This window comes from Zalophus californianus, chromosome 8, assembly GCF_009762305.2.
Source record: "Zalophus californianus isolate mZalCal1 chromosome 8, mZalCal1.pri.v2, whole genome shotgun sequence".
Lineage (NCBI taxonomy): Eukaryota > Metazoa > Chordata > Mammalia > Carnivora > Otariidae > Zalophus > Zalophus californianus.
In genome coordinates this window covers 26,990,571-27,011,179 of record NC_045602.1, presented here as the reverse complement: position 1 = coordinate 27,011,179, position 20,609 = coordinate 26,990,571, and the positions used below count along the sequence as shown (strand labels likewise).

General features: G+C 39.4%; 1 protein-coding gene across 3 annotated transcripts in view; it reads right to left on the bottom strand.

Moving 5' to 3' along the window:
• The window catches only part of TTC27 (tetratricopeptide repeat domain 27), a 168,888-nt gene that overhangs the window by 82,372 nt on the left and 65,907 nt on the right, over positions 1-20,609 (bottom strand). For all 3 annotated transcript variants that reach the window (XM_027623115.1, XM_027623117.1, XM_027623116.1), the window contains one exon: positions 17,690-17,803. In XM_027623115.1, coding sequence (XP_027478916.1) covers positions 17,690-17,803 — 114 coding nt within the window. The remainder of the gene's footprint in view (positions 1-17,689; positions 17,804-20,609) is intronic.

The window sequence follows — 20,609 nt, the reverse complement described above, 5'->3', positions numbered from 1 at the left end:
GAATCCAGCTGCCGCTGAGGCTGGAGCACCCCAAGATTCCCCAGTCATTACGGCCAGTACATTTTCTTTCTTAGAGTCAGTTTGGAGGGGGATTCTGTCCCTCACAATGAAAAGACTCCTTACTGAAACCTGTTCTTAAATTTTACTGAAGTATAAGGGTAAAGGGTTTGAAAAATTCTAAACTTCATTTGTCCTTTACAGGCACCTTGTATTTAGAAGGATGTTCAAAATAAGTATAAAAATCAAATGCAACTTCTCAAGTTTTGAAGCCATACCCACTCATTAGGCAAGCCCAGTACTGCCATAGTTGGCAGAAATTACTAGACTGTGTGCCCCAAAGGGCACATACTCTCCACTCACACAAACAGTTGCACATCAACGTCAATCAATACTAAGCCTGACAAGTACAATGCATAAGGTTGTGCTTTTATGGAGATATAAATATATATAGAAATATAACAAAGCACAGGCGTATCCCAAGATGCTAAAATATGAAAGGGAAGTCTTTAATGCAGAACAAATGACTAGTCTGTAATAGAAAGAAAAAGCTTTGTTTTTTTTTGGTATGTTGAGAAATACAGAGTAAACATATTTCTAGGTAATTAAGTAAATTCACGGACTCTAGTTCTCTTATCACTTCTAATGACCTCAAAAAGTTGTGATTTATACATGTAATTCATCATTTTTTAGGAAACCCTGTAAAGAAAAACTGACATTCCTTTATCTCTTTTCCCTCCCCTTAAAAAAATACAGCCAACCAAACTGTGAATTACTGCCTTCTGGGAACGCTTAGTTAACTTCTGTGATCATGGTGAATGCTCTGTTCCTGTTAGCTCTGGCACCGGGCAGAAGATCCGGACTGGAATGATATCAGAAAAGCTGGCCTCTACAGCTTGTGGATTACTCAAGTGCCAGATGAGAATTTATTCTTTAATTTAGCCAATTCTCAAATAGTCCTGCTAATAAGTAACCAATTCAAACATGATTTAGTTAGATTCTTTTTTTCAAATTCAACATTCAGCAAACATCCACTGAATGCCTATTCTAAGAATATAGAAATAAATGAAATAGAGAATCTGACCCCTCAAGAAGTTCACATTTTAGATGTGAAGATAGAAAGGTTTCCAAATAAAATAAAATATAATTTAGTAAATGCTAAAATATAGCTTTGGAAACATAGTCCGTGGGGTGCCTGGGTGGCTCAGTCGTTAAGCGTCTGCCTTCGGCTCAGGTCATGATCTCAGGGTCCTGGGATCGAGCCCCGCATCGGGCTCCCTGCTCAGCAGGGAGCCTGCTTCTCCCTCTCCCTCTGCAGCTCCCCACTGCTTGTGCTCGCTCGCTCTCTCTCTCTGTCAAATAAATAAATGAAATCTTAAAAAAAGAGAAGAAAAGAAAAGAAACACAGTCCAGAAATTAATCACACACGTGGTCAGTTGATTTTTTATTTTTTCAACAAAAGGACCAACCAGTTGGTGAGGAGAAAAGGTAAGGAGAGTTCTAACAGTCTCAGTGACAAATGATGAAGATGTTAAAGTGGTTTAATTCTCTTATTGGTTGTGGGATAAAACAACTTCAGAAATCCTTTTCTCACAAAACTCAGAATGAAGCTAAGATGGGTCAGAAGCCTGGGTCTGCTGAGGGACACCCTCCCCTTATGATATTATTTGGTTGAGGGATGGGAGGTCCCACGTGGGCACAAATTATCCCTCGCCCCTGTGCAAATGCCAAGCAGAGTTTCTGGCACCGGATGCCACAGGACGGCATCCTATAAAGGACATCTTGATGGGAAACTGGGGGGTACTAGGGAGCTCTTACCTGCATCTGAGAACATGCCCCCAGCTTGGTATAACTAAATATTATATCCCACAGTTGGGTCCCTTACCTTCTTTCTTGCAGTCATATCCCCATCTCTTTGAGAGAACCATACACTTACATAATTATTCTAAAGTTAAGGGGCACCTGGGAGGCTCAGTCGGTTGAGTGGCTGGCTCTTGATTTTGGCCCAGGTCATGATCTCAGGGTCCTGAGATGGAGCCATGGGTCGGGCTCCTCACTCAGCAGGGAGTCTGCTTGAAGAGTCTCTCTCCCTCTCCCTCTGCCCCTTTCCCTGCTCACACACATGCATGCCCTCGCTCTCTCTCTAAAATAAATAAATCTTTAAAAAAAAAAAAAGTTGAGATGATCTGCATCAGCTGGCTCTCTGCCCCCAAACTACTGCACTCCTGCCAAGTGCTCTTGATGACTACAGGTAGAGGGCAATTCTGCTGTGATGCCTTGATCCAGGGTCCGTCTTTGGTCTGAGAGCAGAAAGGGAGGCCCTGTGTTAACACATCTGATGCAGAGCTAATTTTGCATATCATCAACCTTGTACACATTTCTGGACTGTTGGATCTCTTTTCCGACCCTGCTATCCCATCCTCGAAACACTCTAACCTTGTTCTTGATGAACAGGAGCCTCTTCTAAGCACTCTAAGCCTTCTGTATCTGTAGCAGTCTCCCTAAGTTCAACGATCTAAGAAAACCTCACAAATTGTTTAGTTCACCTGTTGGGTTGTCATGCTGGTGAAGGTGACCCAAGATTCTAGGCTATGACTTCATGACTTACTACCACTGGCTGATGCTTCGGACAATCACTGAGAGAAGGTCTTCCTCATGGAGGTCTCTCTATCTCTTGTGACTGGCTCTTCACTAGGGATCTTGGCACTGCTACTACTCCTCTGGATACCATCTCTGGCCCCTAGGCTGAAGCATACTGCTTGCTTGCACCATCTAGGAGATGCTGTCCAGACCTTACATGTCTTGTCAGAGGAAAGGAATAAGGGAATAGAGCAAGAGGATATATGGGGCCTATCTGAAAAGAGAAGCATCTCTGTTATAACATCAATTACCTCAGATCCAGAGTTTAAGGCCCTAGGGGAAGGTGTAGAGGGAAGATTTTTGGCAACCTTAACGAAGCCTGCCAGTTAGACACACCCTGGCCAGGTGTGCAGCATGTAGTCAGCCCTTCCGTTACAGGAAAAGGCCTCTCAGACAAAGAAACCCATATAACCGCAGAGGGAGCTCACATTAACCGCTAATACAATGAACACTGGTAATCATCAAGAAGTTAAGGATAAGCAATATCAAGAAGAGAAAGGCCAAGACGAACATATAAAACGATTTACTATTGAGGAGAGGGAATTCATGGAAAGAAGAGAATTTTTTAAAATTCTAATTAACAATGTGCAAAGAGGGGCGCCTGGGTGGCTCAGTCATTAAGCGTCTGCCTTTGGCTCAGGTCATGGTCCCAGGGTTCTGGGATTGAGCCCCACATCGGGCTCCCTGCTCAGCGGGAAACCTGCTTCTCCCTCTTCCACTCCCCCTGCTTGCCTGCTTGTGTTCCCTCTCTCACTGTGTCTCTCGCTGTCAAATAAATAAATAAAATCTTTAAAAAATATATGCAAAATTAAGTGAGCTATCACATCAATAAAACAAGAAAAGCGTATTAGAAAAAACAGCAATCAGAAAAATACAGAATTCCTGAAAATTAAAAATAATTGTCAAGTATTATTTTTATTTATTTTTTTAAGACAATTTTCTTTTTTTTAAAGATTTATTTATTTATTTATTTGACAGAGAGAATGAGATAGAGAGAGAGAGCATGAGAGGGGGTAGGGTCAGAGGGAGAAGTAGACTCCCTGCTCAGGGAAGTCTGATCAGGGAGCCTGATGTGGGACTCGATCCCAGGACTCCAGGATCATGACCTGAGCCGAAGGCAGTCGCTTAACCAACTGAGCCACCCAGGCGCCCTCAAGTATTACTTTTAATGAAATAAAGGGAATTAACAGTAAACTAATCTTTTTTTTTTTAAGATTTTTATTTATTTATTTAACAGAGAAAGAGAGAGAGCACAAGTAGGCTGAGCAGCAGACAGAGGGGGAGGGAGAAGCAGGCTCTCCACTGAGCAGGGAGCCCGATGTGGGGCTTGATCCCAGGACCCTGGGATCATGACCTGAGCCGAAGGCAGATGCTTAACCGACTGAGCTACTAGGCACCCCAAGAGTAGACTAATCTTGATGAGCACTGAGAAAAAAATGTACAGAATTGTTGAATCACTATATTATATACCTGAAAATAATTACAAAAAAAAAGAGAAAGAAGGAAAAAAAAGAATTATCAAAATAAAATATTACAAGGATAGACTTAGGAATTAGGCTAATGATCAAAACTAGTGATATAGGAAAAAAAGGTCAAAGAAATCTCCCACAACATCAAGCAAAAACAGAAAAAGAAAAAGCACAAAATAAAGAGTCAAAGAAGATAAATTCAGGAGGTCTCACATAAGCTTATTAAAATTCCTACTGCAGAACTGAAATAGAGAAAAAGGCTTTAAAAAAAATGGAGACGGATAATTAAAGAAATAATGGAAGAAAATACCCTTGAACTACAGAGACATGGCTGTTCACATTTAAAGAACCCAATAAGTACTCCAAGAGAATAACAATAGTTAGGACATTTGTTAAGCACCTCCTTCCTGAGAGACACTGTTCTAAATATTAACTTATATAATCCTCATAGTAAGTATATTTATCTCATTATACACATGAAGAAACTGAGGCACCGAGAGGTTAAGTAGCTTGTGCAAGGCAGAAGCAGCTCATACACAGTAGAGCTTGTATCTGACACCAGGCAGTACAACTCCAGAACCCATGCTCACATTCAGACATCCAGAATTCCAAGCATGGAGAGAAAATTCTAAAAATGTTCAAAAAGAGAAGAAAAATATCACTTAAAATGGAACAATGATGGGGTACCTGGGTGGCTCAGTCGGGTAAGTGTCTGACTTTATTTCAGTTCAGGTCATGATCTCAGGATCTTGGGATCAAGCCCCATGTTGGGCTCCTCACTCAGCAGGGAAGCTGTCTGAGATTCTCTCTCTCCCTCTGCCCCTTCCCGGGCTTGCATTCTCTCTCTCTCTCAAATAAATAATAAATCTTTTAAAAATTGGAACAATAATCAAACTGCTACACTTATCAGTAAACTGGGATGCTGGAAGATTAAAGAAATGATCTCATTTACAGTCCTACAGAAAGATGATTTTGAAACTAGAATACTATACCCAAACCAACTAATAAATTCTGATGGAAAAATACATTCACATTGACTCAAATTTACCACCCATGTCCTTCAGATGAAAGTTACACAGGAAGTAACACAAAAAGACAAGGAAAACAAGGAATGTAACAACCAAAATCAAAGAAACAGTGGTAGCTATGACCTAGAATGAGTAAAAAAAAAAAAAAAAAAGCAAAAAAGGAACAAATAGAGAATCCCCTGAACCCTGATTGCTGTGACAGCCTTTGTCAAATAGCAAAAGTTCAGAGACAAAGCATACGATTTTTTCTCCATAGGTACAATCACAGTATTTGATTATATAATTAAAATATTCATATAATCAAATACTATAAAGCTGATTTAAAATTTTAAAAATCAACATATGACTAAACACAGATGACATAAATTACAGAACAAAATGTAGAGTAACAATCCCTAACCATTGTAAAAAAAAAAAGGCATAAAAATGGAAGAAGGGAGGGGCGCCTGAGTGGCTCAGTCGTTAAGCTTCTGCCTTCGGCTCAGGTCATGATCCCAGGGTCCTGGCATCGAGCCCCACATCAGGCTCCCTGCTCAGCAGGAAGCCTGCTTCTCCCTCTCCCATTCCCCCTGCTTGTGTTCCCTCTCTCGCTGTATCTTTCTCTGTCAAATAAATAAATAAAATCTTTAAAAAAAATGGAAGAGGGGATGAGAGATATACTGGCTTATCCATAATTCATAGTGTGGGGACAACAGATTCTATCTAGAGTTGATAAATCAAGGGGCACCTGGGTGGTTCAGCTGGTTAAGCATCCAACTCCTGGTTTCAGCCCAGGTCGTGATCTCAACATCATGAGATGGAGCCCCACGTTGGGCTCCACACTCAGCGTGGAGTCTGCTTAAGACTCTTTCTCCCTCTCCCTCTGCCACTGCCCCCCACATCCCTCTCAAATAAATCTTTAAAAAAAATAAAGTTGAAAAATCAAGAAAAAGAGTACAAGCATTTAAAGAAGTACAATAGAAGTATAAACATTTAAAGTTATAATGGAAACCACTAACAACAACAAAAAAGAAACTGCTAAAGAGTGAGCTGGGAATTGGAGAATTTACATCTTGCATTTGAGATCCTTCTGAGTAGACTTTTCTCTACTATGTATAGTATGAAAGTTTCTAATAGGCAGTTTAAAAATCAAAATACATTAATTAAAGGGCACCTTGAAAAATAGGGGAGAGGTTCAATAAATTATAGCACCTCCATTTAACAGAGTGACATACGGCTGCTGGAATGAATGAGCTAGATCCACAGGTACCGGCACATAGAGCTGATCAGGTTGTTCTGGTAAGAGGCAAAAAGGTATAAAGTAATAGAGACTGCATGAAGCCACTGATGTTTAAGCATAGCGTTTATTTATGCAGAGAAAGAAGTCTAGAATGTTACATATTGAGGCCGGAAGGCAAGCAAGGTGGGGGAAAACACAGTTTTTTACTTCTGCTTCTCTATCGCTTATACTTTTGATAATTAGCAGGTATTATTTCTATAATTAAAAGCAATTAAAAACAATGATATCGTTTAAAAAAACAAAACATACTTTGCCACTACTCATCATAGACTTGGTCCAAGTGTTACATATAATGCCAGCAGTATGGTTTTCCCTCAGTATAAAAAATAATGTGAAGGACCCCTTTACGAAATTATTCAAAAACAAGTACGAGGCTCACTGTATAAATCCTGACGTTATTATTTCTGCGACCAGTTTTTCCCTAATTTTTTTGTTATGACATGCCTTTAACCATTACTAGAAATTAAACAGCCATGTAAAGAAAGGACTATCAGCTTTTTTTCTTTTTAAGATTTATTTATTTTAGGGAGTGAGAAGGAGAGAGAATCTCAAGTACACTCCACACTGAGCCCAACCTGGGACTCAATCTCACAACCCCAAGATCACAACCTGAGCCGAAACCAAGAGTGGGATGCTTAACCAACGGAGCCACTCAGCTGCCCCAGGACTATCAGCTTTTAAAACAGAAGTGTTTTAGCCTATATGGGAGCAATAATCTCCACAACAGTACCAATCATTTTGTTCTGGACCATTCTCCCTCCAGAATCAAATATGATGGAAAACATCTATTCCATCAAAGCATATATGCAGCTCCAGTATCAAGAACAGATGTTCTTGGAAAACTAAAACTCATTTAAAAATTGTTAAATCTCAGTTAACAACCACAGTAAAGAAAGTCAAATGCAGTACAGTCTCCAGTGACAGAAAACTGTTATAATTTCCAATTCCCAGTTCAATGCACTGTCCTCCCAGAAATTCAAAGGTGAAGGAAAAGATCCCTGTTGGAAAAGCATCTTTAAAGGCAGAGCTACCTGAACAGGGGCAGACCGTCCTCATCTAAATTAACAGGGTTAAGATGAGGTGCCTGGGTGGCTCAGTCGTTGGGCGACTGCCTTCAGCTCAGGTCATGATCCCAGGGTCCTGGGATCGAGCCCCACATGGGGCTCCCCGCTCAGCTGGGAGTCTGCTTCTCCCTTTCCCACTCCCCCTGCTTGTGTTCCCTCTCTCACTGTATCTCTCTCTATCAAATAAATAAAAAAATAAAAAAAAAACAGGGCTAAGAGATAACTGAGTAATTAAAATTCATTAGCAAGATTATTTTAATAACATAATAACATAAAATAATCAAAAGGAGGGTATGAATAAGTACTAGAGAATATAATCTCACTTTAATTCATTGTTTCTGAATCATAACCACTCAAACAATGTTTCCATAAACATCATTTTCTTTGTCATTACCACCATCATGCCCCAAACATGCAATCGTTAAAGAACTCCAGCCTAGAATAATTTTCATGAGATAGGGTATTTTTAATGATTGTCCTCAATTTGAAGTTCCTTCTTCCTCTGTGGATCTTGTAACATTGGTTTATTTACCTTTCGGTGGGATGCAATATCCTCCTTTTAAGTTTGGCATTTCTCAGAAATCCCTCCCAAATCGGCCGTCTTCAGGACTTGCCATCGTATCATTCAACGTAGCTGCTCATCACTGTGCAAGTTACAGTTGCGACTCTGTCATTAACTAGCCAGGCCAACGGGGGCGAGTCACCTGACCTCATCCCACCTGCGCTTCCTCAACTTATAATATGACAAGACTGAGCTTTTCCCTAAACAGCTCCTTCTGGCTTATTTTTCTTTCAGCCTTAACAGCTTAACGTTTTATCACGTAACAGCTGAGGAAGGAAACAGATTTTCACAGAAACTAAAACAGAATTTCTCCTAAACATTGTTTTATGTAGACAGGTATTTGAAAAATCATTTTCCTCTTAATTCTTCGGGGACGCAGCAACTTCAACAAATACAGTAATATCAAACCCTGAATCAGAGAATTGGCAAGAGTTCAGATAATGAGCTAAATAGCTCAACAAGGGACAGAAAATCAGACAAATCCTGCATTCACCTTGTCACATGATCTGGCTAAATTCCAAAATTTCTGGGTTGGGGCGTGAAGTGATTTTCTCTGCGGTATCACCCTGTAAAGGCAGAAATAACAACTCCTCATCCTGTCCTGTAGGCAGAGAAGTATACAACTCTCTTCAGAATGCAGGATTTGGATGGCAAGATGGGGAAATACAAGATACATGAAGGCCAAGACAGGGCAAGATGCAAGAGCATCTTAAAGAGCTCCCTCTTTATATCTATTTTCCTCAAACACATCCTTTTATTATTTGATGCCCAAAAACATAATGTGCATAATTCAGAGAATAATGTAGGTTTCAAATTAAAAAGATGTGCTATACACTTACAAATTTACCGCTCTACTTTTTGAGTTTAACTGCTGCTCCAAAAGAAAACTGAATGATGACAGTTATTTCATATGCCAAAGTTAACGTAAGAGATTAATGCAAAGCAAATCATTTCTAAGTCAGTATGTCCTTCATTAATAAATAAATGTAATCTAGTACTATTTGTATTAAGGCCAAACTTTGGCCAAAAAAAAAAAAAAAACTTAAACTGTTTCCCAAAATAAAATTTAAAAAATTTATGTGTAGTCTCCTTGAACAAAAAACTATACAATTTTAATAAAATATGCATATTTGATCATTTTAACACCAGTTATTTCAACACTCTGCTTAGTGTGAAATGAGCTTTTAATAAATGAACTTCAATACAATAGGAGCAATTCAGCATGAATAATTTAAAGTGCTGATCACGAAACCACACCTTCACCTTCCTTCTTTGTTTTACACTGGGCCCAGCTGCAGGGAGTGGGGTGCACATGTGGCCCCTGGCTGTCAGCTGTCTTAGCGTCCCCTACAGCCACTGAGAGCACCTGGTCTGAGGTCTCGCCCCTTCCCAGGGCCACCTACATCCCGTGGCGGGGAAGGGAAGATAGAAAGTCAGGGGGACCGCTGAGCGCGAGAAACACCTTGGGCTATGTTGGGCCCACACCTCCATGTGACTTCTTCCTCAGCCCAATCCCACTCCATCCTGTTTCTCTTCAAGTGGCACTTAACCCTGATCTCTGTGTCTCATTGTTTTGGAGAAAACAACTTGTGACAATAATATAAAGGGCTCTGAGGTACGATGTTACTCACTGAAAAGAAGTAGAATGGTTAAAACAGTATGTGACAAAGTGTAGAGCACATAGGAGGCCCTCAATAAATTCAAACAGTACGCAGGAAGAAAAGCAAAATGACATGGTAACTGCATCGTATTTTGCAGACAGAGGGGGGAGGGGGCTGAAAAAGAGGAGGTGGAAAATAATTCCAAGACAAAGAATTCGGCCCTTCAAATGTAAGCTCCTGAAAGCTTACATATTAATTATCTTAGCATACCCAGGGCCCAATACAGTGCCTGGTACATACTAAGAATTCAATAAATGTTTGTTAACCAGGAAGTTAGTAGCACTGACATTTATAGTAACTTGGTAACCCTCCTGTGGGTTGGCCAAACTTTGCTGACACAGAAAAGTTCTGGAAAGGAACGTGGGATTTTTGTCTTCATGGATTTTTTGTTTGTCTGGTTTTTTATCTGCATGGATTTTTTTGAACAAAAACTTCACTTAATCCAGATAAACATCTGCTTTTACCTGGCAACTAACAGACTTTTAAATGCAGGGGAGCTATTTCTAAGAGCTTTAAAAAGATCTTAAAGACTGTTTTTAAAGTGCTCACATTGTTTAGTTTCCTGATACCGCTCTTTGAAAAATAATCTTATTCTGAACATTTTTTCCCAGAGAGTTTAATTTAAGCAGCCATACAAAAAAGTGTCATAAGTATTACCATCTTTCATTTTCCCTTCAATTTCACTGAAGGTAAATTAACTGATTTCTCTAACTTAGAACAACTACATAAATCATCTCTTGGATCTGTATTTCTATCCATACTAAATCTGCTCCCAGTAAGCAGACCTATGAAAGTAATCCCCAATTGAGGTTTCTGCTTCTATTTTCACCAATAAATGCTACCGTACTCTAGGACTCTCTTTGAAACTCTGACTTCTGTCATGTTACCCATAGTTCCTTTTACTCAGAGGAGAAAATCCACATTCTGCAGCCTTATATGAGGGTTGACACCAGAAATAGAACAGACAGCCCTTCCAACATTTTATCTCACGCTGCTCCCCAGCATGAACCAGACTGAAGGACTCTGTAGTCTACACACACTACATGCATTCTCTCTAAGTCACCTCTTCCTCCTTCCTACCACCCAGCCTTGTAAACGGTACCAAGTTATGATTATTTGGTAAACCTGAACATACTTCACCCAGTATTTACATCTCACTATGTATTTCCTTCCAATGTTCCCAGTTAAAAATCTAACTCAAGTCTCATTAAAATAAGAAACATCTGCACCTAGGACATGCACTGCCTAGCCCCCATTGTTTAGATGCTGGGCAGGAGCGGCCTATAGAACCAGAAACCAAACAAGTAGCAGTGATAACGTGGTACTCGCAGGCATACACATTCCCTTTTTTTTTTAAGATTTCATTTTTAAGTAATCTCTACACCAGCATAGGGCTCAAACTCACCACACCTTGAGATGTAGAGTCGCCGGTTCCACCAACTGAGTCAGCCTGGCATCACCAGGCATACACATTCTTAAACCAAGATAAACTTTTCTCTCTAATTAGAATATAAATGTGTTTGGGTTTTTTTTCATTTAAGATAAACTTTTTATTTTGGAACAATTTCAGATTTATAGAAAATCTGAAAAGACACTATGGAGAGTTCCTATCCAGTCTTCATCCAATTTCTCTTGATGTTAACAAATTACCTAATCACGACCTATTTTTCAAGACTAAGAAATTAACATTGGCCCATTACTATTAATTAAACTACAGACTTTATTTGTATTTCATTAGTTTTCCCATTAACGCCCTTTTTCTGTTCCAAGATCCAATCTAGGACACTATCAAGTTGCCTTAGCGTCTCTCTCTGATGTGTGTCGGTTTCTCAGTTCATGTTGTTCATGACCTGGACACTCTTGAAAGAGTACTAGCCAGGTATTCCGTAGGATGTCTCAATTGGGTTTTTTCTGATGTTGTCTTGTAATTAGGTGTTACTGGTTTGGTGGAAGGATCCCACAGGGGTGAAGTGCTCTTTTCACTATAGCCTATGATCAGAGGTATGTGAGATCAATAGACTTATTGCTGGTGATGCTAACCATGATCACCTGATTAAGGTAGGGGTTGCCAGGTTTCTCCACTGTAAAGCTACCGTTGTTCTGTTTCCATAGAGAAGTGATTCACTAAGTGATAACTAAGTGATTCAGTAAGCCCAGCTCACACTCTAGGAGAGAGAGACTAAACTTCACCTCCTAGACAGGGGGAGTATCTACATAAATTATTTAAAATTCTTCTGTCAGGAAGACTTGTCCTTTATCCCATTTATTCAATCATTCATTCATTTATAGCAGTATGGACCCATGTATTTATTTTATAACTTGGATTATAATCAAATACTATGTTATTCATTTTGTTGCTCAAATTGTTCTAGCTTTGGCCATTGGGTTCTCTTTCAGATTAGCTGCTGTGTCCTTCTGACATGCCCCCAACTCCCCTTTCTGTTTTTTTAAGATTTATTTATTTATTTGAGAGAGAGAGAAAGAGAGCACAAGTGGGAGGGGCAGAAGAAGAGGGAGAGAGAATCTCAAGCAGACTCTACATTGGGCGGGAAGCCTGACATGGGGCTCAGTCTCATGACTGTGAGATGACAACCTGAGACAAAACCAAGAATCAGATGCTTAACCAACTGTGCCACCCAAGTGCCCCCCAGATCCCTTTTCTTAACACTACTGTATTTTCTTGCACTACAAAAGATATTCCACACCCATCTTGTATTTTCCCTGCTTCAGCTACTATGCAAGGAGCATGGGTCCCTCTTACTGAAGACTGGTATTTAGAAACCAAGATCTGGGCACTAGGTGTGCTCATCTGCTACTGAGGTGCCACTGCTCTAAACTTTCGGTGGACAGAGCTAGCAAAGAGTTAGACCCTACAGATTAATCTTTGTACCTCCAGGAACATTAACAGAGTGCTCTCAGCTTAGTCCATACAGGTTAAACTACTGTAAAAAGAAATTTTTTAAATATACTTATTAAGCAAGACATAATTTTCTTTCTCATTTATAAATCCAGTGATAAATGAGGCAGAGCTGGTAAAAGAGCTCTGCATTCCTCAACACATGGCATCTCTGATCTAAGATGGCAGCCCCACTGCTCCTGACCTTCTACACAATAGGAAAGGACAAAAGGCCAGGGGAATACCTGACTCAGAAGTGGTACCCATCATTTCCACCCACATACTGTTATGCAAAGGAGGATGGGAAGTCATATGTCTGTATAAAACTAAGGTTCTATTACTAAATGAAGAATGGATAACTGGGAATAATTAGCATTCTCAGACACAGAGAATCCACTTCTGCTTTTACTATAGCAACAAACAGTATACTCTATACTTAAGCTTATCTCATTCACATGAGCAAATTCTGTCAAAATAAAAAATTAAGAGTAAAGTAAATAAGTAATGACAGCATAAGATTACATCCCAATGAATAAAATAGAAATCCACGAGTACACACTCAAATAAATAAATAAGTGGAGGAATAAATAAAAAGAAGAAAAAGCTCTTCCCTATAGCAGCATACCAACTAAGATATTATAAAACTGCCACTTGGTAATCATCATGATAATAACTTCCCCTCTCAAGAAACATCAATAAATGTTAAAACAAGTGGATGAAAATTGGATGATAATCTCAAAGTAACTCCCCCCAAAGGCTTATTATTTACAAGGTAAAGAGTAACTTTACAATGGGGAGAAACTCCACCAACATGACCTTATGCAAGTGATCAGAGAGCATCACAGAACAACTCACAGCCTCTGACACCTGAGAGGGACACCGTGAGAACAGTACTACAATACTTCTGGAATATTACTGTCAAAATTGTGTAACCTGAATCAAATGATGAGGAAATGTCAGAGAGACCCAAATTGAAAGACAATCTCCAAAATAACTGGCTGGTAACCTTCAAGATCATCAACCCCACAGAAGTCAAGAGAGGCCTGAGGAACTGTTCCAGACAAAAAAACTCAAAGGATGAGGTGGCTCAATGCTGTGCTTGGATCCTTTTGCTACAAAGGACATTATTAGGACTACTGATAAAACTTGACTGGGGTCTCGTCAGAAGGATGGATGGTAGTTCTTCACATCAATTTTTTTTTTTAAAGAGAGGGAGAGATAGGTGGGGGGAGGGGGAGAGGGACAGAGAGAATCTTAAGCAGGCTCCACACCCTGTGTGGAGCTTGACACGGGGCTTGATCCCACGACCCTGAGATCATGACCTGAGCTGAAATCAAGAATCAGATGTTTAACCAACTGAGACCCGCAGTCACCTCTCTTCACATAACATTCTTACAACTAAATTGTTCCAAAGCAAAAAATACATTTTTAAAAATACCACTGTCATTGACTTCATGAAATCCTACATCTTTTACAACATTTTAAATTTTTCTTGGCCATCAGACTGCATCACAATTAGGTTATTAGACAATCTGTGAAAGAGACTATACCGACTGCATCACAGTTAGGTTATTAGACAAACTGTGAAAGAGACTAAATGCTATTTAGTCAATGGACGAGAATAAACATAAAGTTTCCCTAAATTCTGTGAGCCATTTTAGCAACTTATCGGACTCCAGGTGGGGGTCAGTAGAACCCCTGATTTATAGCCAGTCAGTCAGAACCAGACCTAAGGTTGGCATCTAAAGTAGAGGGCAGTCTTGCAGGGGTGGTTCAATATTCGCAAATCAATCAAAATGATATACATTATTGAAAGAAAGGATAAGATCCCCTCAATAGATGCAGAAAAAGCATTTGACAAAATGCAGCATCCATTTTGATAAAAACCTTCAACAAAGTAGGTATAGATGGAACATACCTCAACATTATAAAGGCCATATATGAAAGACCCACACCCATAAGATCATCCTCAATGGGGAAAAACTGAGAACTTTTCCCCTACATTCAGGAACAAGATGCTGGTCCACTCTCACCATTACTATTGGTACTGGAAGTCTTAGCCTCAGCAATTAGACAACAAAAAGAAATAAAAGACATCCAAATTGGCAAGAAAGAAGTCAAACTTTCACTATTTGTAGACGACATGATACCCTATATAGAAAACGCTAAAGACTCCACCAAAAAATTGCTAGAATACATGAATTCAGCAAAGTTGCAGGACATAAAGTCAATGTACAGAAATCTGTTGCATTTCTATACACCAATAATGAAGCAACCAAAAAAGAAATCAAGGAATCTATCCCATTTACAATTGCACCAAAAACCCTAAGATACCTAGGAATAAATTTAACCAAAAAGGTAAAAGATCTGTACTCTGAAAACTAAAGAACACTTATGAAAGAAATTGAAGAGAACACAAAGAAATGGAAAAACGTTCTGTGCTCATGGATTGGAAGAACAAACATTGTTAAAAAAATCTATACTACCCAAAGCAATCTACATACTTAATGCAATCCCTATCAAAATACCAACAGCATTTTTCACAGAACCAGAACAAACAATCCTAAAATTTATATGGAACCACAAAAGACCCCAAATAGCCAAAGCAATCCTGAAAAAGAAAAGCAAAGCTGGAGGCATCACGATTCTGGACTTCAAGCTTGATCACTGTAGTGATCAAGACAGTATGGTACTGCACAAAAATAGACACATAGATCACTGGAACATAGTAGAGAACCCAGAAATGGACCTACAACTATATGGTCAACTCATCTCTGATAAAGCAGGAAAGAATATCCAGTGGAAAAAAGACAGTCTCTTCAACAAATGATGTTGGGAAAACTGGACAGTAACATGCAGAAGAATGAAACTGGACTACTTTCTTATACCATACACAAAAGTATATTCAAAATGGATGAAAGACCTAAATGTGAGACCTGAAACCATAAAAATCCTAGAAGAGAGCTCAAGCAGTAATTTCTCTGACATCAGCCATAACAACATCTTTCTAGATATGTCTCCTGAGGCAAGGGAAATAAAAGCAAAAAGGAAAAAAAGGGAATTATTGGGAGTTCATCAAGATAAAAACCTTCTGCACATCAAAGGAAACCATCAACAAAACTAAGAGACAACCGACAGAATGGGAGAAGATATTTGCAAATAACCTATCTGATAAAGGGTTATTATCTAAAATCTATAAAGAACTTATCAAACTCTACACTGAAAAAACAAATAATCTAATCAAGAGATGGGCAGAAGACATGAACAGATATTTTTCCAAAGAAGACAGCCAGATGGCTAACAGACATATGAAAAGATGCTCAACATCACTGATCATCAGGGAAATACAAATCAAAACCACGATGATGAGATACCACCTCACACCTGGCAGAATGGCTAAAATTAACAACCCAGGAAACAACAGTTGTTGGCAAAGATGTGGAGAAAGGGGAACCCTCTCTGCACTGTTGGCGGGAATGCAAACTGGTTCAGCCACTCTGGAAAACTGTATGGAGATGGCTCAAAAGTTAAAAACAGAACTACCCTATGATTCAGTAACTGCACTAGTAGGTATTTACCCAAAGGATACAAAAATACAGATTGGAAGGGGTACATGCACCTTGATGTTTAGAGCAACATTATCAACAATAGCCAAATTATGGAAAGAACCCAAATGTCCATTGACTGATGAATGGATAAAGAAGGTGTGGTATGTATATATATATACATACACACACACACACACACACATATACATACAATAGAATATTACTTGCCATCAAAAAGAATGAAATCTTGCCATGTGCAACAACGTGGATGGAACTAGAGGGTATTATGTTAAGTGAAGTAAGTCAGTCAGAGAAAGACAAATACCGTATGATTTCACTCCCATGTAGAATTTAAGAAACAAAACATTTGAACAAATGGGAGGGGGGTATAAAAGAGAGAGAGAGAGGAAAACAAACCGTAAGAGACTCTTAATAGAGAACAAACTGAGGGTTGGTGGGGGGAGGTCGGTGGGGGTTGGGGTAGATGGGTGAAGGGTATTAAAGAGGGCCCTTGTTGTGTTGAGCAATGGGTGTTGTATTAAGTGATGAATCACTGAACCCTACTCCTGAAACCAATATCGCGCTGTATGTTAACTAACTAGAATTTAAATAAAAATTTGAAAAAAATGAATAACATTTCTGAAATTGACACTTGTTAAAATTTATAGCATCTTAAAAATAAAATAAAATAAAATAAAATAAAATAAAATAAAATAAAAATAAAGTAAAGGGCAGTCTTGTCAGTCTGAGCCCTTAGGTTTATGGTGTCTGCACTAAGTCCAGATAGCGTCAGAACTGATGTCCACAGGGAAGTGGAGAAATGCTTGGTATGGAAGACCCATAGGTGTCAGAAGTGTTGTGAACAGAGGAACAGTTTTGCTTTAGAGAGGTTAAATATTGTGGTCACAGAGCTACTAAGGGACACAGCTGGGCTTTGGAGCCAAACAAATTCTAGAAATAACAAAATGAACAAAAGGAAAGCCAACTCATCATTTTATATTCACAACACATATATATGCTTATTTTTTAAAGATTTATTTGAGAGAAAGAGAGAGAGAGAGTGCACACAAGTGGGAGGAGGGACAAGCAGATTCCCCACTCAGCAGGGAGCCCACCCTGGGCTCAAACCCAGGACCCTGAACTCATGAACTGAGCCAAAGTCAGATGTTTAACCGATTGAGCCATCCAGGCACCCCTATGCTTATTAACAGCAATAAAGAGTTAATCATAAGTTTTTGTTGTTGTTGTTTTAAAGATTTTATTTATTTATTTGAGAGAGAGAGAGAGAGAGAGAGAGAGAGAGCACATGCACAGGCAGGGGGAGCAGCAGAGGGAGAGGGAGAAGCAGGCTCCCTGCTGAGCAGGGAGTGCGATGTGGGGCTCGATCCCAGGACCCTGGGATCACGACCTGAGCCAAAGGCAGATGCTTAACGACTGAGCCCTCCAGGAGCCCCAATCATTAGTTTTTGATGTGGTGTTCAGTGATTCATTCATTGCATAAAGAAGGGTTGGAAGAAGAACAAAAACTGTCACATTAATTCTCACCTGTGTCTGCCTCATTGCGCGCTCCATTCGGCGTGTGCTTCCTCTGTCAAGTTTGGTCCGGAGGATCAAGGCTGATGTCTGAATGGCCCAAAACTTTGGTTGTGAAAGCAAAAACTGATGGAAGAGAATTAAAAAACAAACACAAAAAGAAGGCATGAGCTTGGTGATCCCACTCTGATTAGTACAAAATTAACTCTTCCAAAAATATCAGAATACAGCTGAATACAGATCTGAAAATCTTCTCGGTGAAAAATAATAAAACATGTGGTGTCCAATATTTTTGTGAAGAATTTGTTCACTTGAGCAGTCATTACTTAACCTACTGGATCCAATCTATTGAATAAATCCCTTAAGGAATAAATCAAAATCTTTCCAGGTAATCAAAACAGTAGGCAGACTTTATCACACTAGTAATTAATAAATCTTTTTATCTCATAGGTTATAAAAAATGTGAGAAAATAAACTACCTCAAAATATCTTTCCCAAATTTGAAATAAATCTTTAAACATTAGCCAAACTCAAACATAAAAAATAATCATTAGAAATCTGGTAACTTTTCACTTAAAATACATCCTAATTCATAGATACAAATGCAAATCAAACTTCAAGTACACAGAATACCCAAGAATTAAGTATTTGCTCACTTAAAGGTGACACAATGGGAGAAGATATTTACAAATGACATGTCAGATAAAGGGCTAGTATCCAAAATCTATAAAGAACTTACAAACTCAACAGCCAAACAAATAATCCAATCAAGAAATGGGGAGAAGACATGAACAGACATTTTTCCAAAGAAGACATCCAAATGGCCAACAGACACATGAAAAAGTACTCAACATCGCTTGGCATCAGGGAAATCCAAATCAAAACTTCAATGAGATACCACCTCACACCAGCCAGAATGGCTAAAATTAACAAGTCAGGAAATGAGAGATGTTGGCAAGGATGTAGAGAAAGAGGAACCCTCCTACACTGTTGGTGGGAATGCAAGCTGGTGCAGCCACTCTGGAAAATGGTACGGAGGTTCCTCAAAAAGTTGAAAATAGAGCTACCCTACGACCCAGCAATTGCACCACTGGGTATTTACCCCAAAGATACAAATGTAGTGATCCGAAGGGGCACGTGCACCCCCAATGTTTACAGCAGCAATGTCCACAATAGCCAAACTATGGAAAGAGCCTAGATGTCCATCAACAGACGAATGGATAAAGATGTGGGGTGTGTGTACACACACACACACACACACACACACACACACACACACACACACACACAATGGAATATTATGCAGCCATCAAAAAATGAAATCTTGCTGTTTGCAACTATGTGGATAGAACTAGAGGGTATTATGCTAAATGAAATAAGTCCAACAGAGAAAGACAAGTATCATATGATCTGATATGAGGAATTTGAGAAACAAGACAGAATCATAGGGAAAGGGAGGGAAAAATGAAACAAGACGAAACCAGAGAGGGAGACAAACCATAAGAGACTCTTAATCTCAGGAAACAAACTGAGGGTTGCTGGAGTGGAGGTGGGTGGGAGGGATGGATGGCTGGGTGATGGACTTTGGGGAGGGTACGTACTATGGTGAGAACTGTGAATTGTGTAAGACTGATGAATCACAGAACCGTACCCCTAAAACAAATAATACATTATGTTAATTAAAAAACAATTTTTTTTAAAGGCAAAAGACCTTCTTTTCTTTAATACATATTACAGAAAACCATTCTAAAATGTACGAGAATGCTTTCTAGCCTTGGTTAGGGTAGTGAGTCTCCGATTCAGTTAATATGCTTTCCCAGGGGCACCTGGGTGGCTCAGTCTTTAAGCATCTGCCTTCGGCTCAGGTGATGATCCCAGGGTCCTGGGATCAAGCCCCACATCGCACTCCCTCTCCCACTCCCTCTGCTTGTGTTCCCTCTCACGCTGTGTCTCTCTCTGTCAAATAAATAAATAAAATCTTTAAAAAATAATAATAAAATAAAATAAAATGCTTTCCCAGAGGGGACATCTTAATAAAAACTGGCCTAAGACAAAAGCTCGAATATGCAAGGACTAAAGTCCCAACCCCAGAAAGCTGTGACAGCCATGAGCTCAGAGAATGGAGTAGAAACCATTGGCTTTGACTGCACATGTGGTGGGGAAAAAAGTAAAAGTTCTGGGTGAGTGAAAATGGGCAAAATGTATGATGACGCAGTAGGGACTGCGTGGTGAAATGAACAGTTGTCACTCTCTGCTGATGATCTGGAATCCACACTGTTTCCCGGAGATCATTTACAATTACACATTCAGTCAAGACTGCTGAGAAACAAGGGAAGATACTTATTTGTCGGAAAGCTGACTATATCCTTGATCAGCTGCTTGTTTCTAAAAGTCAGTGCGGAAACACCCTAGTTAATTAAGAGTCCAATTAATCATTCAAAACCTAGCTACACATTAGAAGCGCTTGAGAAGCTTTTGGTATTTTTTTTTTTTTAAGTAAATCAGATCTCTGAGAGTAGCATCTGGCAACAGTGTTTTTAAAACATTCGCCAGGTAATTTGAAACCATAGCCATGTTTAAGAACTACGAGGCTAAACCAAAACAATAAACATCAAAAACCACAAAAACTCAACTCTAACAGCAGTTTTTGAGTGTTTGTGACTCCAGGAATGACTGACTTCTTCATTGAGTGGCTGCCATTAGAATTTCCCAAGGACTGAATCATTCTAAACCCTGTTTTATTACCAAAAAGTATATTCTTCAAAAAAAAATTTTTAAGTAGGCTCCACACCCAGCATGGAGCTCATTGCAGGGCTTGAATTCATGACCATGAGATCAAGACCTGAGCGAGATCAAGAATCTGATGCTGAACTGATTGGGCCACCCAGATTCCCCCACCAAAAAAGTATACTCCTTATCAGAATTACAGAAC